Below are 24,442 nucleotides of genomic sequence, written 5' to 3'. Positions count from 1 at the left end.
GATTATATCAGGAAGAGGATGCATGTTATCTAGGCATATTTCACAGAATTGGATTGGGCTAGCCCAGGCATCCCCAAACTTTGGCCCTCCAGATGTTTTGGACTACAATTCCCATCATTCCTGACCACTGGTCCTGTTAGCTAGGGATCATGGGAGTTGTAGGCCAAAACATCTGGAGGGCCGCAGTTTGGGGATGCCTGGGCTAGCCTCTCTAGGTTACCTCAGGCCCTGGTTGTGAGCTTCCCATAGATAGCTGGCCACAGTAAGAACAGAATGCTGGACTTAATGGACATTTGGCCTCCAGATGACTCCTATATTCTTAAGAACTCGCTTGTGTGTGTGTGTGGGGGGGTGTCATTAGATATCTGTATGTAGTATTTTCAAAGTTTTTTATCCTTTCTAAACTCAGAGCATTTTGTGTGTCTTTGCAAGCTATCTGGAGGCTCTGCTCGCATGACAAATGCACTGTGAGATCCAGGTGGCTCTTAGATACTGTGGTTGCTGCAGTTATGGAAATTGCTACCAGTCTGAAAGTGTGCCTGCCTGGTTCTTTGCCGCACACACCGTACATGAGTGTGTCTACTTGGGGGCCCTGAACATCTTACTTGGAACAAGAAATTACCGTGTGTGAACAGGCTCATAAGCTTTATAAAGAAGTTGCAGCTGAAAGCAACAGGGCTTTTACTTGGAAACCCCCTGGTGTAACTTCTATTTAGGAAATAACCTTTTTCTAAATAACTCATTCTTCTTTCTGGGGGAATTATTCAAAAACAGCTTGCAAGTTGCTGAGCGTCTCAAAGTAGAGCGAGGCCATACCTATTCACACACTTAGGGGATGACCCCAGTTCAACAGTAGGCAAGGGAATCTAGGGCAGCGTTAGACGGGCAGGATGAGAGACTTCCTCTGCTCAGTACGTTCTGTTAACATGTTAAACCCACTAGTTTTGAAATGTACCATTAGTGCAGCCCACAGCTTTAACAAAGTAGAACCAAGTACAGCACACTGGAATGTGGGTGAGAGGCAGAGATTAATAAATCCTGTGAAGGCTATTTGTGACCTGGGACAATTAAATAAATTCTGAACCAAGGAAATATACGTTCTGTAAGTTGAATAAATTATGCAAATTAGTCAAACATACTTTTTTTAAAAAAAAAATATGTTGCGGTACTAAGGATTTGAAAGATTTTGTTTGTCCATGTGTGTAGGCAATCACTTGGTGGCGCCAAGCTGTGAACTACTGTTTCACCCTCTCCTTTAAGAAAATGTCATTCCGCTTTCCTGTCAATATCTGGCTTGAATTAAATTATACACTGCCCTTCATCTGAAGATTACAGTGTGGTTTACAATATAAAAGCACAAAATGCATATAAAAGTACAAAATAACATAATACGAAAAAGCAAGACACATTTAAAAGGCCACATCCGCCACTGTGGAATAAAAACACCTAGAATGCTGCATCAGAAACACACAGACTCAGAAGTTTGCAAAAAGAAACAAATGTCTGGAAAGATGGACCTCATTATTTGGGAACACATACAGGGAGAAGCAATTATAAGTGCATTCAGACAAATATAACTGTGCTTTACATTTAACTTTTGATAAAAGGAGAAACACTGGCAGTACAACTAAGTCAGAGTGGGGAGGAAAATATTAAAAAGGATATTGTCTCAATAGAAGATTAAAAAATGAGAACCCCTCCTATTTGAAGTTAAGGGAGTTTCAAAAACATCCAGCCATTACATAAGAAAACTTCCATTATTAGGATGCCAAATACAATGGGCATTGGCTACATGTTTTTGGCAAACCTTTTGAGATAGAAGGCATAGATACAGAATAAATATTTTATTTGTTAATTTTAGGTTTCCTTTTCTTCTGCTTTCAGAAGCTCAGGATGGTTAAATTTTTAATAAGCTGCTCTGAATGTTCACATGTATAGTCTACATTGCTACAAAAGCAGCTTTTTACTTGGATACAACTATACAAATTTTTATTTTTCGCAAACCTGATTTTTAGAAAGCTAGAAATTATCAGTTGCTAAATCTACCAAGATAACACATTGGACTACACTGAAGATTCAGCCTGTTTGTACTGTACTTATGCTATATATGCATTATTTTCTCTCCTACTAGGAAAAGTAAGAGATTCCCAGACAAGCAGAATTGAATCTGATGTTGTGCCAAAAGTTACCAAAATGACTGTGTCTGGAAAGAGACAAACTACCGGCTTTGAAGTTCCATGGTAAGCCTTCACCCCTTGCAAGGTACTCTGGCATCATCTTCCTTCAGATTGGTGCACCTGTATCAAGATTTTTGGGGGTCTATTTTTACAGAAATTTAGTCAATATGTCACAAAACTGAGCAGCATGGCTTCTTGTTTGACTCATAAATACTTTCAGAAAAAGACATCTTGCATTCGTGAGGTTTTTTTTTTTTTGAAAAAATATATCTTTCACTCTGAGTAGCACAAAGAAAACAGCTAGCCGCATTAAAATAATCTGTTTCACAGGGTGCAAAATTTTCTGGAGGTTAGTTTAAAATACAACTTTGCAAATTGAATTATTGCAAGCTCAGTTATCTGAAGTATAATGATTGAAAGAGGGGGGGAAAGAGAGGTTTTATGGTGTCCATCTGTAGACCTATGATGGCCATACTGACAATGGACTGGTTCACTGGTTCACTGATAGAAGCCTCTGCTAGATTAAAGAGGCTTTAATCTACAAGCTGATATAACTCTTCATGTATGAATTGCAAGTAATAGAATGCATGGGGCTGCTTCTGCAAATATCCAGTGGCGTTGCTGCAGCCATGGAGCTCTTTACACAGGCCCTTGGATCAGGGCCATGGTCTGCTAAGAGTAATTCTGAAATGTATTCTTTATATTTACTCAGTTATTCTCAACCAGACATTTCAAATGACCTATGCCTGAAGGTTTGAAGAGGGGGAATTCTGAAATAAAATCAGTAAAGTGGAACTAACAGATAGTCTAAATGCAACATGCATATACTTGTATTTAGGGCAATGAATATGACCACATCTTGTGATCGAACATCTACGTTAAAACGAATGGAGCAACTTCAATCTTGCATGGTCAGCATCTTGCTAGAGTCTTCATAGTTTACATTCTAAATTTATAAAGCAAGTGTGTATGTTCAGCATCTCTTCATAGCTATGGTTCAAACCTGTGCTAAGTAATCCTGACTGTGTACTCTTACTTAAGAACCAAATGTAGGATGTGCTCTTGAGCTAAAGTTCAATGGGTGGTCCAAATTAAACTACTTTCACTACTATTAATTTTCTTTATATTCTGCTATACCTCCACATACTTGTGCATATATACCTGACACTTTTGTTGAAGATTCTCTCTGTGTGTATACATAGACTTACTATTTTAAATTCAGAATCACAAACACAGTTCCAAATCCCCTCTTGGTAGGCCTTCAAGCATATGTAGCACCAATGTCTTCTTGAGAGTAATTGAGGAGAGTATGCATTTCAGAATTACTCTTGACAGACCATGGTCTTGATCCAAAGATCAGAATTACTCTTGGCAGACAATGGTTCTGATCCAAAGATCTGTGTGGAGAGCTCCTTGTATGCAGCAGGACTACTAAATCCTTGCAGAAACAGCTCTTCACAGCCAAGTTACAGGGAACCAGGCAGAGGGCCTTCTCGGTAGTGGCACCCGCCCTGTGGAACGCCCTCTCACCAGATGTCAAAGAGAAAAGCAACTACCAGACTTTTAGAAGACATCTGAAGGCAACCCTGTTTAGGGAAGCTTTTAATGTTTAATAGATTATTGTATTTTAATATTCTGCTGGAAGCCACCCAGAGTGGCTGAGGAAACCTAGCCGGATGGGAGGGGTATAAAATAATAATAATAATAATAATAATAATAATAATAATAATAATAATATTGCTTACATGGAGGTTTATGTGGTGCCTCTCTACTTATAGTTCTATTTCAGCAGAGGCTTCTATCTGTGCAGTGGAGAGGGAGATTGTTGTTGTTGTTGTTTAGTCGTTTAGTCGTGTCCGACTCTTCGTGACCCCATGGACCATAGCACGCCAGGCACTCCTGTCTTGCACTGCCTCCCGCAGTTTGGTCAAACTCATGTTCGTAGCTTCGAGAACACTGTCCAACCATCTTGTCCTCTGTCGTCCCCTTCTCCTAGTGCCCTCAATCTTTCCCAACATCAGGGTCTTTTCCAAGGATTCTTCTCTTCTCATGAGGTGGCCAAAGTATTGGAGCCTCAGCTTCACGATCTGTCCTTCCAGGGAGCACTCAGGGCTGATTTCCTTAAGAATGGATAGGTTTGATCTTCTTGCAGTCCATGGCACTCTCAAGAGTCTCCTCCAGCACCATAATTCAAAAGCATCAATTCTTCGGCGATCAGCCTTCTTTATGGTCCAGCTCTCACTTCCATACATCACTACTGGGAAAACCATAGCTTTAACTATACGGACCTTTGTCGGCAAGGTGATGTCTCTGCTTTTTAAGATGCTGTCTAGGTTTGTCATTGCTTTTCTCCCAAGAAGCAGGCGTCTTTTAATTTCGTGACTGCTGTCACCATCTGCAGTGATCAAGGAGCCCAAGAAAGTAAAATCTCTCACTGCCTCCATTTCTTCCCCTTCTATTTGCCAGGAGGTGATGGGACCAGTGGCCATGATCTTGGTTTTTTTGATGTTGAGCTTCAGACCATATTTTGCGCTCTCCTCTTTCACCCTCATTAAAAGGTTCTTTAATTCCTCCTCGCTTTCTGCCATCAAGGTTGTGTCATCTGCATATCTGAGGTTGTTGATATTTCTTCCGGCAATCTTAATTCCGGCTTGGGATTCATCTAGTCCAGCCTTTCGCATGATGAATTCTGCATATAAGTTAAATAAGCAGGGAGACAATATACAACCTTGTCGTACTCCTTTCCCAATTTTGAACCAATCAGTTGTTCCATATCCAGTTCTAACTGTAGCTTCTTGTCCCACATAGAGATTTCTCAGGAGACAGATGAGGTGATCAGGCACTCCCATTTCTTTAAGAACTTGCCATAGTTTGCTGTGGTCGACACAGTCAAAGGCTTTTGCATAGTCAATGAAGCAGAAGTAGACGTTTTTCTGGAACTCTCTAGCTTTCTCCATAATCCAGTGCATGTTTGCTATTTGGTCTCTGGTTCCTCTGCCCTTTCGAAATCCAGCTTGCACTTCTGGGAGTTCTCGGTCCACATACTGCCTAAGCCTGCCTTGTAGAATTTTAAGCATAACCTTGCTAGCGTGTGAAATGAGCGCAATTGTGCGGTAGTTGGAGCATTCTTTGGCACTGCCCTTCTTTGGAATTGGGATGTAGACTGATCTTCTCCAATCCTCTGGCCATTGCTGAGTTTTCCAAACTTGCTGGCATATTGGGTGTAGCACCTTAACAGCATCATCTTTTAAAATTTTAAATAGTTCAGCTGGAATATCATCACTTCCACTGGCCTTGTTATTAGCAGTGCTTTCTAAGGCCCATTTTACTTCACTCTCCAAGATGTCTGGCTCAAGGTCAGCAACCACACTACCTGGGGTGTACGAGACCTCCATATCTTTCTGGTATAATTCCTCTGTGTATTCTTGCCACCTCTTCTTGATGTCTTCTGCTTCTGTTAGGTCCTTACCACTTTTGTCCTTTATTATGGTAATCTTTGTACGAAATGTTCCTTTCATATCTCCAATTTTCTTGAACAGATCTCTGGTTTTCCCCATTCTATTGTTTTCCTCTATTTCTTTGCATTGCTCATTTAAGAAGACCCTCTTGTCTCTCCTTGCTGTTTTTTGGAAATCTGCATTCAGTTTCCTGTATCTTTCCCTATCTCCCTTGCATTTTGCTTGCCTCCTCTCCTCCGCTATTTGTAAGGCCTCATTGGATAGCCATTTTGCTTTCTTGCATTTCCTTTTCCTTGGGATGGTTTTCGTTGCTGCCTCCTGTATAATGTTACGAGCCTCCATCCATAGTTCTTCAGGCACTCTGTCCACCAAATCTAAATCCTTAAACCTGTTCCTCACTTCCACTGTGTATTCATAAGGGATTTGATTCAGATTGTATCTTACTGGCCCAGTGGTTTTTCCTACTTTCTTCAGTTTAAGCTGGAATTTTGCTATAAGAAGCTGATGATCTGAGTTACAGTCAGCTCCAGGTCTTGTTTTTGCTGATTGTATAGAGCTTCTCCATCTTTGGCTGCAGAGAATATAATCAATCTGATTTCGATGCTGCCCATTTGGTGATATCCATGTGTAGAGTCGTCTCTTGTGTTGTTGGAAGAGAGTGTTTGTGATGACCAGCTTGTTCTCTTGACAGAACTCTATTAGCCTTTGCCCTGCTTCATTTTGAACTCCAAGGCCAAACTTGCCAGTTGTTCCTTTTATCTCTTGATTCCCTACTTTAGCATTCCAATCCCCTGTAATGAGAGGGAGATTACTTTTGCCAATTTCCCTTTTTTCCTGCACACCATCTCCCATGTTCTTCTGAAGGGTTCCCCACCATTCTGGAGCAGTTTTTTTTTGTGGGGGGGAGCGTTGCAGGCAGAAGGAGAATCGGCAAAAATTGCCCCCTTCCCTGTTCTACTAGCAGAAGTCTCAACTGGATCAAAGAGCCTCCTGTGAGTGGAGGTACCCTACCAGACAACAGCTGGAATGCCATTTATCATTTGTAAAGCCAGCATTTCAAGCAAGCCATTGAGCAGGTAAGTGCAGATGGCCATTTGCCAAGTGAGAACTTAGCACAGAGTAGGACAGTTTGGCAGGCTGTGGTCTGACCAAGTGGTGAAGGGCACCTTACCACAATTTTGTGTACTCATAACTCCAGGGAAGAAGAGTGCTGATTCTGTACTGATTCTGCCCTGCCAACTGCTTGACATTCACACTGTAGTAAGTCACTGTTTAGTAAATGATTGTCTGTATTTACCCACTGTCTGCTAGCTTGCCTCTGCTCCTTTATTTTGAAGTTTTGATGAACGTGTAAGAATTAATTTCATTTGTTCCGTAAAGTTGTGAAGCTCTTCTTCTCTTCAAGTTCATTCTTTGCTTTCTCCAGTGTGAATGCTGAAGAAAATGGGCATATGCCACAGAAGGGACTCTCAGCTGGAGATGCCAACGTGGGGGTTACTGAGATTCTACCTAAACCAGCTGTTCCACCCCAGACTGTTCAAGCATCAGAAGAACCAACCTTGACACCAACTTCAGTGAAAAAGTCCGGAAAAGCAAAACAGCAAATAGATGTGAAAGCTGAGCTGGAGAAGAGACAAGGAGGAAAGCATCTACTTAACCTTGTGGTAATAGGTAATTTTTTTTGGAGTGAAAATGATCTAAATACACAGAAACAATTCTTCCCTCAAGTGGCTTTTAACATGTATCCATCAGAGATAATCCCACATGTATTTCCTCTTCTTAGGACATGTTGATGCGGGGAAAAGTACCCTCATGGGTCATTTGCTGTATCTTCTGGGCAATGTGAACAAACGAATTATGCACAAATATGAGCAAGAATCAAAGAAAGCTGGAAAGGCATCATTTGCTTATGCATGGGTCTTGGATGAGACAGGGGAAGAGAGAGAGAGGTGAGCAATATACAATATATATGTGTGTGTATGAAGTATTATTTGTAATGCACTTTTAATAGTGCACATTGATGTTTACTGTTATCATGAATAAGATATAATTAAATTAGTGGAATAAATGCTATGCTGAATGAATGGGGAGTTCTCAAGAACATACCCCAAATTCTCCTGTGAAGGTGCATAGCTGGATGTGATTTAATTGGTTGTGATGTAATAACTGCAATGGGGGGGGGGGATTACTGCACTCTCACTAAGGAACCCGTGATCAGCTTCCAGGGAACCTCAGGATGCTCCATACAGTTTGCAAATATCCTTCTCTAAGGCTATTGATACTGGGTTTTGTTGCCATTGCTTATGTAGCAGAATTAGTGCTGAATTGCACGACTAGTTTCCATGATGAAGTAGCCATGAGACTGCTCTTCTTTGGTGTGGTGACCATTCTTGGATGTGCTCTGGCATGTAAGCACATTCTCATTTCATAGCTTCCTCTGATATTGCAAGCTCGTACATTGACACATTTCTCAGGATTGCTAACTGTACCAACTTGGTGATAGCTTTTTCTTGTAACCATGATTTTAAAAATGATTTTGTAGGTGCCTTTATCATAGAATGGCACTATAATCACATTAGACTCTTTTGTGCTTATCCCAAAGAAGGTGGTTTATTTTTAGCACTCATTTATTAATACAGAGTAAACTTTGGAAAGGATTGTAAGTGACACACTTCATGCCTGTGCTTTATTTTTAGGGGAGTGACAATGGATGTAGGTATGACCAAATTTGAGACAAAGACAAAAGTTATTACATTGATGGATGCTCCTGGCCATAAAGACTTCATTCCAAATATGATCACAGGAGCTGCAATGGTAAAGACTTTTTATTGGCATCACCTGTCTATAAATAAGAAGTGATAACACATTGAATTGAGTTTTGTAACAGTTCATTCACTGGCAGTACTTAGTGGTTAAAATCAGTGGTTAAAATCTGTGCAGTTTTGAAATGTTCGGTATGCCATCTTGATTCAAAATTGCACCCAGCTATCTTCAAACATAGACACAAACCTGCTTCTTGATCTCAGGAACCATTGTGTAAAATTTATTATATCATAAGTATTGTCCAAATGCAAAGCAAACAAACTAGCTATCCCAAATATATAATAGATCCATACATTTTCCACTGTTTGTGCAAGAGCATAAGCAAGAGCTTAGCTTTGTAGTTCTTACTGTATCAATACATTGGGGCGTTTTTGGAGTGACTCAGATATGCATGCATTTTATCATAAAGGGGGAAAGGAAGCGTATTTGTAAAGAAATTACGGGTGTGGTTGGGCTCAGCTGTGTATGGTGAATAAATGCCAAGAAATACTGTGTAACAATTATTCTTCCTTAGGCTGATGTGGCTGTATTAGTGGTGGATGCCAGCAGAGGGGAGTTTGAAGCAGGATTTGAGACTGGTGGGCAAACACGAGAACACGGACTGTTGGTTCGATCTCTTGGAGTCACACAGCTGGCAGTTGCTGTCAATAAAATGGACCAGGTATTTTCCCTTGACTTTCTTAAAATTTATTTTCTGCAAGGAGAGAACACACAAGTTGTTACAAATGGAACTTGGTTATTTTCCAAGGAAATTGTAATATTTTGTTGAATTCTAGATTGATAAAACTCTATGGGAAAAAATGGTACACGTACAAAGTGTTTTATCGGCTTAGCTGACACTTAAATGAAGATTTTTGTGATTCCTTCAGCACTCAGTGTTCTTTCTACCTGTTACCTTATTATTTTATAATTATTTTTCGGTGGGGTGTCTTACTGCTAATGTTACTTCTTGGCAAGAGATAATTTTCACTTGTGTTAAGAATGGTGCTTGGACATTATGTTTCCTCGGTGATATATTATGTGTTTATTTTAGGTCAATTGGCAACAGGAAAGATTTCGGGAGATTGTCAGTAAGCTTGGGCAGTTCCTGAAGCAAGCTGGCTTTAAGGTAAGGAAAATGATATAGAATTCAAGTGACTGATTAAAAGTCTGAGTTTTCAATGACTAAATCCACTGCTTACAGGTAGGTAGTTGTGTTGGTCTGACGTAGTTGAAACAAAATAAAAAAATTCCTCCAAGTAGCACCTTAGAGACTAACTAAGTTTGTCATTATACACTGCTATGGGTACAGAGAAGGTCACAAAATGCTATTGCCCCATTCTAAAAGTGTGAATAAGATATGTGATAGGGCTGTGACAAAACATCTGGTGACTGGCTAATTATGACTTGAAAATTATGCTGGCATTTAGCAAAAAGGTTTTCAGCTCTTCAAAGGGCTGATACTTTAATTTGCCACCGACTGCCAAGAATTCCTTTTTAACAAACTAGAATTCTAGTCCTCTTCTTTTCCACTGACAGATGTTTTATATCCACTTTCACTGCTTGGGAGAGCAATACTTCGATGCTGTCTTCAAAAAAACAAATTACAAAACAAGAGCATCCTTTCCTCTTGTCCATGTTGTCTGTGGAGGAAATGATTTGTATTTTTTTTCTCCAGAGAGTTGAGCTTTTAGAGAAGCGCCGCTGGCATTTTGCTGCTGCTTTCTGAAAAAAAAAAACACCTAAATTGAAGGGAACGAGACTACCCATCCGGGGTGTGGTTTCTTTCCCTTCCCTCTCAGTTTTTGTAGAAGTAGCAGAGAGGCAGTTCTGATGCTTTTTGTAGAAGCCCAGCTTACGAAAGAGAGCACCTTCCTTTCCTCTGTGGTGAGCAGGGGATGGAGAGAGTTTAAGCCAAGCCAAGCTTTACAGCAAGGCTTGCAAGGTGAGGGAGAGGCCCTTTGTCATTGGTGAGAAGACCAATAGATTTATTGAGCCCTGCCTTTTGTGAGGTGTGAAGGGAATTGTCCTTGGTCAGTTCGAGGTGTGTGGGGATGTGTATGAGAGAGATCTTCTATACAGTGATGTCATGAAAGGATCAGAATGCTATAGGTCAGGCTTCCTCAAACTCAGCCCTCCAGATGTTTTTGGCCTACAACTCCCATGATCCCTAGCTAGCAGGACCAGTGGTCAGGGATGGTGGGAATTGTAGTCTCAAATCATCTGGAGGGCGGGGTTGGGAGAGCCTGCCATAGATGTTACTTTCTAGAATATTCCAAAGCTCCTTCAATATTCTGCAAAGTGCAGGGCTGATCAGTTAACTTCAGTAACTGATTAAGTAGCATTAGCTTTCTATCTTCCACAAGAAAAACCTTAGTTTGTGTTTCAAAAGCTTAGAAATACTACTTATAATGCTGGAAAGGTTGCTTTCCAATTTCACGCTGCAAATTAAACACTTCTCTCAACCAGGAGTCGGACGTAGCTTATATCCCTACAAGTGGGCTTGGTGGTGAAAATCTTGTCACAAGGAGTCAAGCGAGTGAGCTGACCAAATGGTATGAAGGAAAATGCTTGTTAGAACAAATAGGTATGTGTTTACTTCTGTAAGATTTTTAGAACAGTTTCAGTACGCAGCTGGGGGAATGCAGTAGAGACAAATTAATATCGCTTGCTGTAAAAGTAAAGGACATAGCTATTCACAGAGCACATTGGTTTATTTACAGATTCTTTCAAGCCACCTCAAAGATCAGTGGAGAAACCATTCAGACTATGTGTATCGGATGTTTTTAAAGGTTAGTAAGTTTTGTTCCAGTATTAAAAAAAATAAAATTTATGTCTTACAATTTCCCTTCACTGGTGAACAAATTTCCTAAAAATATTTATTAAAAAAACTAATCTAGAAATGCTACTTAGAATAGGTAATATCCTGCTTTTCATTACTGACTGAAGTGCATGTACTGGTGTAGCTGGGTCATTGCATAGCTTGTTGCAGTAGTGCAATACACAGTATCCACAGTTATAAATGCTTTTTCTATCAATGCAGTTCTTAAATTTGGAGAATTGGCCAGACTTTTTGTAACTTTTATTAAGTTCCTTTGTTCTTATTTGTATTTTCAATGTACTTGTTTTTAAATTTTGTTGATTTTTTTCTGCATTTTTAAAATAAGCACTTTAAACTTTTAATGTAAACACCTTAGATTTTTCTTTGCTACAGCAATCTATATGTTTTGTTAAGTGAAAATAAATAAACTTCTGCTAAGTTCAGGAGATGTATCGGCACATGGGAACGTCGGCACCTATAATTATTTTTGCTTCCTATTAGTATAATATAGTGTACACAGATTTGAAATCCAGGCCCATGTTTTTGAATATAGGATGCTCCTCCCACCCCAGATACTTTCATCGTAGAGAGGGCAGAACAAAAGTGTCCTGAAAGAATTTCCACCCCGGTTCTCCAGTTCAATAATGGTTAGGCACACATTGAATAAAGATTCTGTGTATGCAGTGGCAGCTGTTGCCCATTGAGACTGGTAGGATGGAAAGCAAAGTGGGCAGTAGTAGGAAGAGCTGGAGCCAATGGCAGGCAGAGCCAACTAAATCTAGTTTTCTCCCCACCCTCCTCCCTCCTCATTCTGCAAAGGGCAAAGCTGAGGCAAAGAGGGAAGAAGCTAACAGTCAGGGCGACCATAGGAAATAAGAAGACAGCTTGGTGGATAGTTGGAGCAGTGTCCCATTTTCCCTAATAGAGCAGCCTGCACTGCATCCACTACGAATCCCCAACTGAACTGAGAACTGTGCTTGCAGAAGAGTACAGTTCTTGGGGCTGGAATGGCAACCATAGTGCCAACGTAATCCCTCTGTTTTAACATCTCCGGTCAGTCACATATTTGTAGGTTTGGTGAGAAAATAGTTTTAAAACCACTGAAGCACGATATGTAGCCCAACAGAACATAAAATATTTGAGTACATATGGGGTATTTCAAACAGAAAACTTACTGGTTTGATGTTTATTGTTTGCTTATTGCCAAGTTTGAGACTTGTTTTATTGATAAAAATCAAAGACTCGCTTTGCATTACATTGTAAAATCAATTGTGCAACTATTGTTATCTTTATCAAAAATTGCATCTCTGGTGGTGCAACCTCCAAAGAAGTTGCATGGTACTTTTGCTTTCTCCAACCAACGTTTTTGTTGCAGATCAAGGATCAGGATTTTGTGTGACTGGTAAAATTGAAGCAGGATATGTTCAAGTTGGAGATCGACTGCTAGTGATGCCTCCTAATGAAACTTGCACTGTAAAAGGTATAGTATACAGGCTGATGGATGATCTCCCTTTGGGTCACACTGCAGGCAGCTTTAGAGTATGTTAATCTACACTGTCGTATGTGAAAACCTCAAAGAAAATTGGGTGATTCCTCCTGCTGAACTGTGAATGTTGCTTGAGAACAGCTTTCCTCCTGGAGGTCCAGAGAGCCGCTGTGTCCAAGAGCACTTTTGCAGCAGCTGCATGCCTTCCTGGATAAAGCAGAAATGATTAGCTGCCATGGTGACGTCAATATTGGATTACTGCACCACTCTTACATTTATTGAAGCCTGTTTTCTCTGTCCGCCCCTGCATCTTCACTGGCTTCCACTTGGGGTGGGGGTTAGAACCAAGATACTGAATGACATACTTCTACAAAAACCTGTTCACTATTGTCATCATTTTAGAGGTATTGCACCACATCCTGCTGCCTTCTGATTGAATGTGGCTGGTGGCAATGGAAGGCACCCAGTTGCAACACCCAGTTGTGCAATTCCCTATCTAGATATATTTCATTCACTTTGCCTCAATTGAATGTAAGGTGGTAGTCTCTCCCCCCCCCCCCCAAATCAAGCTTTTCATTTGGCTGGAGCCTTTATGCTCTTCTTGGTTGTTTTAACCGACCCAGTTTTATCCTCACTCCTTGCAGCTGTTTCAATTGTTGCTCTTTGATTTTATTAGTAAGATATTGTTACTGGATATTTTGTAATTTTTATTGTGGGTTGTGTGTTTATATACACATTTTTAAAGTTTAAAACTTTCTTAGGTTGAAAGGTCGTATGGAAGTACCTACTTAAATAATTTGCATTCTTTCAGTTATTAGAATGAAACAATAATATAGCTGCTGTCATGTTACTGTTGAACTTTCTACTAATAGCTGATCTAGTAAGAATGCCATAGACAGGGAGGGAGAGAAAGTGATATAGAGATTTCTCTAAGCAGACTTTTTCAGACTGTAATACTTCAACATTTGTGAGAAAATAATCCTAGTAGTCAGGATTCAGTTTATTTCATTTAACATTATTTTTAAATAGGATTGCTACTTAAAATATTCTTTACAGAAGTTACATTCCAAAGCAATATTAATTTCCATTAGAATTAGCTGAGTCAGTGTGTATGTGTGTATAGCTGGACTGCATTCCACGCTTACACTTTATTGGTTTTCACAACTTGCAGAATATTTTTTATTGTAGATTAAACTGAACAATTATACTGTTTTAATGGACAAAGCATTATTATTATTAGTTTGGGTTTACTTTATGTATATCCCAAATATGAGGCGATAACTTTGTAAACTCAAGCATTAAATTAATATGACAGTACATGTATAGTGCTTTTATACTGACCAAACTGCGGAAAGCAGTGGAAGACAGGAGTGCCTGGTGTGCTCTGGTCCATGGGGTCACGAAGAGTTGGACACGACTAAATGACTAAACAACAACATAGTGCTTTTCCTGAAAGTTTAGTACTTTCAGATCAAGTACAGCATTTCCAGGACACTTTTTCCAAAATTGCCTCCTTTTTCCAGTTATGGTTTCCAACAATCATATAAATGCTTCAAAGCCCTAGATGTTTGTGCATTTAGCCATCAGCATATAAGTGCAGGAATTCTTCAGGAACTCATACATATGATTTAGTACAGTGTTTAGTGTGCTTCATAGCACACCCATTTGTTTCACCATTATGTCGAAAGCAAACAAAAACTCATTTGGTGAAAAATGAAAGCAGGTACGACCGAGATATTTAAAAGTTTGCGGACAGGGTGCTTGTACAGTAAATAATAAATTCCTTCTTAAATTCTTGTGCAGTCATACTTTCAAAATTGTGACACCTGTGCAGTGTGACAGGCATATAGCTCAACACTGACTTGCAGAAAACTCACTCAAGTAAGGCAAGGTGACTTTAGATGATGGTAGTTCCCGAGAAAGGCTGTCTGTGGTTTTAGTCAACAGCTTTTACTATCACCTCATTCATACTGAAAACTGATGAGTCGTGGTTGATGCAGCAGAACTGGCAAAAACAGAGCTGTTTGTAGCAGTTAAACCAAGGTAGTTCACTGTTTAGTTCTGGTTTTACTCATTTCTAGGAATTGCCCTACATGATGAACCAGTGGATTGGGCTGCAGCAGGAGATCACGTTATTCTCACTTTGACTGGCATGGATATCATCAAAATCAAGTGAGTACACAAAAGACTTTGCCTAAGCAACGGTTTATATTTAACATGAAGCTTTCTAACCGTTGCAGTTGATAATCAGTGGTTTACCGGTTGAGGAGGGAGAGTGTGAGAGGCTTGCTACCTGGATAACAAGAGCACTGCAGATCACCTAGCCTACATGCAAGTGACGATGTGAAACTGGCAGTGGTCTTGATCACAGTCAGGCAATTGTTGGGTAAAAAAATTTAATAAGGGGCCAGGCATAAAGATTTGTTGGTATATTCATCTGGAGTTTTGGAAGGCAAAAGAGTTATCAAATAGATTGCTTACCACATTGGGTTTTATTTTTTTCAAAAAATCTTTACTGCTACTGAACAACAGTTATTTTAACACTACTAATACACTTGGTACTGTAAGGAACAGAAACAGTACAAGGTGACTGCTGTTTGACTGAGATAGACCAGTCAAAGGGTGACAAAAGAAGATGGGGCTAAAAAAAGAAGCAGAAAACGGTTAAATTTGGCAGAAAGTATCGAAGAGGCTATGAAGGAAGAGTTAGCTCTTGTCTTCTTCCAAATAAATACATGTAGGGGGAAGAAACAAGAGCTAAAAGTGGCACTCTACATTAAGGTACTAATCTCCATAAAATCAAGCACCATTGGAGTTTATTATGCAGAGCAATACTGGAGTCAACATACTGTACTAAAGGAATCTTAACTGGTTAATTCAGTTTGGTGGTGCTGGGTATGTGTGAAGGAGAGAAGCAGGAGAATGGGTCACTTGATTATTAACAATATTTAATAGCATGATCCTAACCACATTTACTCAGGAGAAAACCCTTTTGATTTCAGTGGGTCTTACTCCCAGATAAATGGGGTTAGGATTGCACCCTCAGAGATGCTCTGTACTTGTTACCAATTAGTAGAATGAATGACTGAATCTATATTACAGTGGTACCTCTACTTACGAATTTAATGCGTTCCAAACGCATATTCGTAAGTCGAAAAAATTTGTAAGTCGAATCCCATAGGAATGCATTGGGAGAAAAAATTCGTAAGTCGAAGCAACCCTATCTAAAAATTCGTAAGTAGAATAAATCCTATCTAAACCGCATCCAAGATGGCGGACGGAGCTCCATTTGTAAACATTCTTAAGTAGAGTTATTCGTAAGTAGAGGTACCACTGCATTTGACTTAAAAGATGGAGATGAGAAAATAAAGAGATTTAGTGATTTTGACGTGGGTGGTCATTGTTCATATTAGTCATGATGGACTAAGTAGCTAGAGAGAGGGGAAAGGAGCTGCTGAAAGCTCTCTCAGTAAGTCATAATTCTGCCCGACTTATAATGTTGTGAACAAATAGCACCACCTTCCTCTGCACATCACACTAAAAGTTACTTGGAGAACCAATAACAAACTGCTACTCTGTGCTTTGTTTTATGTATGTGGAATTTTGTAGAGCATTTGGGACAATATGGTAGAAAGCAATGTGCTACCCAAACATACATAAAATAACCACTTTCATACCTCCTCCTGCCTAACAGAATGTGTGTGCACTTTAGAATAGCTAGCAATCCCCAAACAGTAATAAATGCATGACTTCTAGGGTACCTGTTGGTAGCACTGCTGCTGCCAATCCTATCAAGCCCAACTGAGGGCAAACCTCACCCTGGCACAGTCTGGACACACAAATAGGATTGGCCACTTTGGGAAGGCCAAAGGATGACAGTGGGAATTGATGCAGTCTCCATGTTAGTTTGTCATCTATAAGCATGCCTCTTGGTGTTACCACATTAAAAACTCGAATGCACATAGCCTGATTTGTTTCTTCAAATCTCTCTTCCAGTGTTGCGTGCATGTTTTGTTGCCCCAAGGAACCTATTAAAGCTTGCACACGTTTCAGAGCTCGGATCCTCATCTTCAATATTGAAGTTCCTATCACCAAAGGATTCCCTGTAAGTGTGGCACTGTCTTTGTTTTCTGAAGACCTTACGTTCTGTGTTTTAGCATTTTATCAGTCATGCATGTGCCTGCTTTTTAATCAGATTCATTCTGTATGTACTGCACAATGGTGTGCACACATCCTAAAGCAGAGAATACATCTTGAAATTATGCTGCTCTTGGAGAAGATTGGCTGTATTCATTACAGTGGTATTTTGAAGGTTCAAAATCATGGGTTAAGGTAGTAGGCAAAAGCACTACTTGAGACTGAGAGACAGAAAGATGGCCTGATGTGGACTGCACAATTAAATCAAGAGACAGTTTTGGTTAACGTTGTAAGGAGTTAATAAGAAAAGCCTCTTGGATCAAGTCAAATATCCATCTAGTCCAGAACTCTGGGTGGTAGCCAAAAAAGTATTTACATTAGTGCAAGGATTTCTGGCTGTGCATCAGAACTCCCCTCCACTCACCCCATGCACCCCCTAAATGTATTCTGGGAGATCTTTCAATGCTCCAGAGTAGATTTGGGGAGGGCAGCGACCAATGGGAAGAAGAGAAGAAAGGCAAGTTGTGTTTGCACACAGAGATCATTTAGCAAATGGAACTGCTTTGTTTCATACTGTGCTCTGTTCTCACAATGCACAATCAGGTAGCCATAGGAAGCCCACATGCAGAGCCTGAACACTCTCCCATACCTGTAATTCCCAGCAATAATTATTCAGAGGCATACGACCTCCAGCAATGGAGGTAGAACCTAGCTGTCATAGTTAGTAGCCATTCATTGGCTTTTAAAGCCATCCAAGTTGGTGGCAATCACTATCTCTTGTGGGAGCAAATTCCATAGTTTAACTGTGTGCTGTGTGACAAGGTACTTCCCTTTGTCCTGAATCGTCCAACGTTCATCTTCATTAGATAATTTGATGAGGGAGAAAAACTTTCCCCTATCCACCTTCTTCGCACCATGCATACATAGTTTTATATGTCTCTGTCCTCTCCTTCTCCCTTGTTTACCTTTTCTCTAAACTAAAAAGCCTCAAATGTTGTAACCCTTCCTCTTAGAGGTCAGCTGCTCCAACCCCTTGAGTATTCTGCTTAGCCTTTTCTCTGAACCTTTCCCAGCTATTCGTGCAAAATCTTTTCTCTTGTAGTTTGCAAAATGCATTTATAGAAGCGTTTTGGTCCTGTTCACGTTCTGTCATCTGCTGAAAATAGTTTTAAGACTGTTATGAATTAAAACAAACTCTTGTTTCAGGTGCTTTTACATTTTCAAACTGCAAGTGAGCCTGCCACTATTAGGAGGTTATTGAGTGTGCTTCACAAGAGTACAGGTGAAGTCACAAAGAAAAAGCCTAAGTAAGTATTTTAAGAGGAAATTTTGGTGAAAAATACGTTGCATAGCAAATCCAACTCGAATTTCTATCATGTTAAGCCTAGTGGAAATGGGGAGAGAGATAATCAGATTGGCAGATAAAATGCAAATAGTTGATCTTGCATATAGATCTCAAAGTATTCTGAAACAAACTTAAATATGTTGCTAAGGTTGTTCTGAGCATGTCGTTAGTTTTAGAGAGAGAGGTGCTTGAAGTACCTTTCTTGGTTTTATATTCTCTCTGCTTGTATCATATTCCTGTCCAAATTGCCTTTTCTAATTCTGTGTATGAGATTCCATCTTGTGGAAGTGCCAACAAGAGATTTTGAAAGTACCAACACTGGAACTTTTTCAGGTTGCTTGAACTCCATCGGGCTTATAATTAATTAAAAATGATCCCTTGCAAAGGGAGTGGATGCCAGCCAGCATATCTTGCTCTGGTGTAACCATGTGTCTGTACTTTAGCCTTGTGGGATAACACTTGGTTGATATGACTGGGACCTAGGAAAATTCCGTTAGCCTGAACTTTTATTGTGTAATGATGCTATGTCCAGACTATCAGACATGGACTCTGGCCTTAGGGTTGGTGCACCTCTAGGTTATAGTGAAAATCCAGTTCTTTGCCTCCCCACAAGGCAGGTAAATATTAGCATCATAACTGTATGACTTCTTTCCAACTTCCTTATTTTTGCTGTCTCTTGGCTCTTGTAAGATCAGGAAAGCCAGTATTTTACATGTGAATCTTTCTTCTTTGTTTTCCCCAGTCTCTTTCTAAGTAGGCTGGATCCTGAAGGCTTAGGTTCCTCCTACTGTATAAATCAACTCTTCCTCCAACATTCTCATTCCTCCTTTCCCACAATAAAGTCCAGGGCATGTGGAGAAGATGGTTTGTTTAATGTGCTAGTAGCCCCCTTTTTGCTTAAATTTCTGTACTTGTGCTACAAGCCACAAAACCATTATTTTTAAAATAAAATTATTTTATGAATTAAAAAACACAGCTGTGCTCACAGTGTGATCACTCCTGTCTTTTTGAAGCAAGCCCTGAAGTAAGCTCAGTAATTCTAACCAATGCAATCTTGTCTGCAGTGAGCATTTGTCTCCAGTAAATATTCCCTAGTTAGTATTACTAATTCCCCAAAATGTGTGTTTTTCGTGAACACATGCGTACAGGCACAATAATAGATCCAATAGCAATGTATGTGAACTGTTGCTCTTTTTCCCTTACAGGTGTCTGACTAAAGGACAGAATGCTTTAGTAGAACTGCAAACACAAAGGCCTGTTGCTCTGGAACTTTATAAAGACTTCAAAGAACTTGGAAGGTTCATGTTACGCTACAGCGGCTCCACCATAGCTGCAGGAGTTGTCACGGAGGTATAGCATGTGTCTGTATGTATGCTTTATAACAGGCATCCCCAAACTTCGGCCCTCCAGATGTTTTGGACTACAATTCCCATCATCCCTGACCACTGGTCCTGTTAGCTAGGGATCATGGGAGTTGTAGGCCAAAACATCTGGAGGGCCGCAGTTTGGGGATGCCTGCTTTATAATGACAGGTTATGAAGTGGTATATTCTTTGCTTTGAGGTTACAGCCACTTGTTTAAAAAAATCACCCACAATGAAGTACAGACTACTTGAATAGCTAATCAGGCTTGAAAATGAGACTCTCTTATTACACATTTTTAAGGAAATAAACAACCACCACTTAGGAATATTAGCACTTTTTTCATCTCCCAGGCCACAATCTTTGTAAACACTTTTCTGTCCAGGTCTCAATTCTCATAGAAGCATAGAATCATAGAATTGCATAGTTGTAAGTGACCCCAAGGGTCATCTAGTCCAACCTCTTGCAATGCAGGAATCTCAGCTAAAGCATCTATAGCAGATGGCCATCCAACCTTTGCTTAAAGCTTCCAATGAAAGAGAGGCCACAACCTTCCTAAGGAGACTGTTCCACAATCTAACAGCTCTTACTGTCACAAAGTTGTTCCTGGTAGTTAAGTCAAAATCTCCTTGAATGCATTGGTATGGTTCTACCCTCCAGAGCAGTAGAAAATAAGCTTGCTCTATCTTCCACGTGACAGCCCTTTGGGTATTCTAAGATGGCAATCATATCTTGCCTTCCTTATTTTTCCTTGGTGATTTGCACTTTTCTTATGCTATCCTTTAATTAGCTGACCGTGGGTTTTTTCCCCCTTGATGGAGGCGGTTTAGCCCAGCATTGTGCCTACTTTGATTAGGGTTTAGGAATAAGAGGCTTGGTCATCCCAGTCCTCAATAGGTTGGGCATCAGGTTCTCACAAGATGGTCTGTCTCAGAATATTAGATGGTGGATCAGCTGCTTGTTGTAATGCAGAAAGTGGCAGCATAGAATCATAGAGTTGGAAGAGACCACAAGGGCCATCCAGCATTTCAGTTCCCTTAATCCACAGCATGTCACTTGAGAGGTACATGTTTGAGTAGCCTGATTCGGCCTTATCTGCCCATCCAAACTTCTTAGAAGGTACAATGTGAAGAAAGGCAAAGTTGTGCTTTTAGTTCAGAGGAGACTGCTGTGTGAAAATGCATACTGCTTAAAAGCCATTATTGGCTGTGGTATATGTAAGCATTAAAAAAAAAATTGTATTTCAGATATGCCAAGTAGGTAATGTGATGAATTGTCTATGCAGTTGAGTGGCACAACTTTTCTTGAGGCAGGGTGGCACAAGAGTCATCTTCCTGAACGAAAATTGTGAAGGTTTTGCATGTGCAGTTTTTAAAGCTTACAGTTGGGCAGCATTTTAGCTAACTGCAGAAACGGCTTCATGGAATGATGTGTCAGTGCACTTTCAAAGAGCTGTGCTTGCAGCTCTTCACTCATTTATGTGCTTAGTCACATCCCAAGCTCAACATGGCTAGAAGAAGGTAGCCCTTGTGCGACATACCCCATTGCTCTGACACAAGTCCCAATTAATAGAAGAAGAGCCATGCTGGATCCGACCAATGGTCCACCCAGTCCAACATCTTGTTCTTAGGTCATAAAGGCAACACACACAAACCACCAAAAATATATATAAAAAAATCCTTCCAGTAGCACCTTAGAGACCAACTAAGTTTGTCATAGGTATGAGCTCATACCTATGACAAACTTAGTTGGTCTCTAAGGTGCTACTGGAAGGATTTTTTGAGCTCATACCTATGACAAACTTAGTTGGTCTCTAAGGTGCTACTGGAAGGATTTTTTGAGCTCATACCTATGACAAACTTAGTTGGTCTCTAAGGTGCTACTGGAAGGATTTTTCTCATTTTGTTTTGACTACGTCAGACCAAACCTGCTACCTACCTGAAACCACCTACAATTCACTAGCGTGCACAAACACAGACTCAGTTACAGTTCAGTGGAATACTGCCTCTGAACCCAGAGGTTTTATTTAGTCTACGATGGCTTATATCTATTGATAAAAACCAGTTTTTTAAAAATGTGTCAGATCTTAATTTAAAGCCATCTGAGCCCATTACAACTTGTGACAACAGAGCCTGTAAACTATGTAATATGTGAAAAACACTTTTGTTTGTTCTGGATCTCTCGTTTCTCCACACCATGTATAATCTCATCAACCTCTATCATATCTCCCGCTCAGTTGCCATTCTTTTCCAAAGTTCCAAACACATCAGTATTTTGTTAGGGAACCTAGCAGTGATCTTAGGCAGAGAGGTCCTTCTGAGTTCTTTCACAAAAGGTTAAGCGCCAAACTAGATGTGATGATGGGGGATCTGTGTTTGGGTCACCAAATGTCTCTTTGCTTGATTGTTTAAAAGCAGGTTGTGAGGGCAAGAGATTTTGCATTGGAGCTGTGCTGCTAGGAGAGGGTTGTGTGTGTGTGTGTGTGTGTTTAAAACGAATCTTTCCTCTATGCCATTTCCCCAATATAAAATCCCTCTCTCTTCCTCTTCTTACTACTCCCCACTCCTGCTGTTAGTTGTGAAAGGTAAAAAACAACAACAACTGGTTAGTTTGTGTGCTGGCCCTGCCCAGTAACACCTTCAAAACTGGTTCCAGGTCTTTGCATTTGTACATTTTCAATAAATGCCAATGTCTTCTCTGAAAATTGTCAATTCTTTTATTTATTTTTTAGATAAAAGAATAATGACTGTGCCAGAACTTCTGCAATCCAACCAAATGAAATCATATCTCCAAATAGGCTTATTTGATGAATCCAGTTATATCAGTGGAAGGAACAAAGGCAATTAATTACCTTTCTAAGAGGAGGAGATGAAATACCAGCTGTTCTTCAAACATTTTGAAGCTGTCCTTGCTGCAAAACAGTATGCCAATAGGGAAATACACGTTGCACTTTTTACTGCACAAGTTCCACTCTATTTCCCATTTAAACCATCATTGGTAGCTCTAGAGGACCTTTATGAAAAGTTTATCAGAATGATGTGTTAAAGGACAATGATTCATCATGGGGGGAAAGCATGTTACTTCCAGCCTTAAACTTTGTTTACAATTTATTTTTGGGTGGGAGGTGCTGCTTACCTGCTGCACATTATTTCATAAATTAATTCAATTGGGCTATAGTGTTCCAGATTTTATACAAATACATTTTCAAATAACCCTGTTTCCTTCTGTTTCAGAAACCATTATTAACCATTAATTTCTTTCTGTTCCAATTTAATTTAAAACTTATTTGTATAGCCCTAGTTAGTCCAATAATGGCTATTTTTATTTTTTAGATTGTAGAAGAATAAAGTAGCTTGGCCTGAGCATAATATTTGTTTCTGTTCATGTTGTCTTGTATAAATAAAATCTTGGCACAAGGGGTACAGTTGGTTATGAGGGGCAGTAAACAAGACCCCTTGTCAAATGACGTGAACTTTTAAAGACATAGGTGCATACCAGCAGATAACACCTAAGTCTGAAGGTGTATAAGCACTCTGCACATCTCAGAACACCCAAGAAGTCTACAGGGGAGGTTTACCAAATCAGACTGGAAATACAAATATAATGACATATCAAAGGCTCACCTCCCCCTATGACTATTTATGATTCTTTCAGCCCGATCTTGACTTCCAACATGGCGGATTTCCAAATTAAAAATGTTACACAATTCCTACATAGATTCCAGGAAACTGGGTCAGTCTATATTTTGTTGTTGTAGTTAGTGATCATAACTGTATTTGGGGATAGCAATTCTGCCCCTATACTCTGCCTCATCAGATCGGCAGTGGCTCTGGAACTGATTCAGAACAGAACTTCTCCTCCCCATATCCCCCTTGTGCACACCCACATCTGCTCTGGAGGTTTGAGGGAACAGAAAGAGGAGCGGGGGAATGCAGCGGAATGAAAGGTGGAGAAGGTTTTGTCGTGAAGATGGAAGTCCTTGCTCAAATGGGATAACTTGGTGGGATGCAGCCCTGAGGATCACCATTACATTAAATCAATCTCACTCTTCATGTTGGAGTAACATCTGAAGAGTTGCTCAGTGTGTACATTTTTACATGCATTTCCTCCTGGCTCCCTTTATTTCACTTCCCATGTCATACACCAGCAAATCTAGTTAAATAAATATAATCTTCATAGGATTTTTTAAAAGGCCAAAGCACTGGTAGGGAGCCTTCCAAACTGTGTGTCATGACACATTAGTGTATCAGCTGCAGTGTGTAGGTGTGTCACATGAACGCTTCCTGCGCTCCTCCTAGGGCTGGGAAGGGGTTAGTTTAACCTCCAGTTTGATAGTACAGTGGTACCTCAGATGAAGAACTTAATTCGTTCTGGAGGTCCGTTCTTAACCTGAGGTACCACTTTAGCTAATGGGGCCTCCTGCTGCCACCGTGCCACCTTCTGTTCTCATCCTGAAGCAAAGTTCTTAACCCGAGGTACTATTTCTGGGTTACCAGAGTCTGTAACCTGAAGCGTCTGTAACCCGAGGTACCACTGTAAAGCTGAATTACTCTGTCACAAAATTGTGCATGTCTAGAAAGTGTGGCACCAACATGAAAAGTTTGGAAAGCTCTGGTGTAATGTATCATACTTGAAGTTTCATGAAGCTATATAATGTCCAGTTCTGATGAGCTATGTAAGTGTGCTACATAAACTATTCCATCTTCAGCCCAGATGATTTCTTGGAGAGGGAGTGGTATTGAGACAATGGAATCACTTCATCCTTTGAAATTTTACTGAACTTTTAGAGGAAAGCTTGCAGTTTCTTAAAGAAGAACCTGATAGCTTATCATGCAAGTCAAGAGGGAGGGAGATG

General features: G+C 40.1%; 1 protein-coding gene across 1 annotated transcript in view; it reads left to right on the top strand.

The window, feature by feature from the left end:
• The window catches only part of HBS1L (HBS1 like translational GTPase), a 46,783-nt gene extending 23,828 nt beyond the window's left edge, over window positions 1–22,955 (top strand). Inside the window, exons 5-18 of the mRNA XM_035108924.3 lie at window positions 2,132–2,240; window positions 7,062–7,306; window positions 7,419–7,584; window positions 8,332–8,449; window positions 8,973–9,119; window positions 9,492–9,566; window positions 10,907–11,024; window positions 11,161–11,229; window positions 12,634–12,738; window positions 14,826–14,916; window positions 16,741–16,849; window positions 18,088–18,188; window positions 19,432–19,576; window positions 22,319–22,955. Of these exons, the coding sequence (XP_034964815.1) occupies window positions 2,132–2,240; window positions 7,062–7,306; window positions 7,419–7,584; window positions 8,332–8,449; window positions 8,973–9,119; window positions 9,492–9,566; window positions 10,907–11,024; window positions 11,161–11,229; window positions 12,634–12,738; window positions 14,826–14,916; window positions 16,741–16,849; window positions 18,088–18,188; window positions 19,432–19,576; window positions 22,319–22,330 (1,610 nt within the window). The 3' untranslated portion in view covers window positions 22,331–22,955. The remainder of the gene's footprint in view (window positions 1–2,131; window positions 2,241–7,061; window positions 7,307–7,418; window positions 7,585–8,331; window positions 8,450–8,972; window positions 9,120–9,491; window positions 9,567–10,906; window positions 11,025–11,160; window positions 11,230–12,633; window positions 12,739–14,825; window positions 14,917–16,740; window positions 16,850–18,087; window positions 18,189–19,431; window positions 19,577–22,318) is intronic.
• Window positions 22,956–24,442: the final 1,487 nt, after the last annotated feature.

Source organism: Zootoca vivipara, chromosome 3 (genome assembly GCF_965207765.1).
Source record: "Zootoca vivipara chromosome 3, rZooViv2.hap1.1, whole genome shotgun sequence".
NCBI lineage: Eukaryota > Metazoa > Chordata > Lepidosauria > Squamata > Lacertidae > Zootoca > Zootoca vivipara.
The sequence above is the reverse complement of the archived record's forward strand: the minus strand, read 5'-3'. Positions and strand labels throughout refer to the sequence as shown.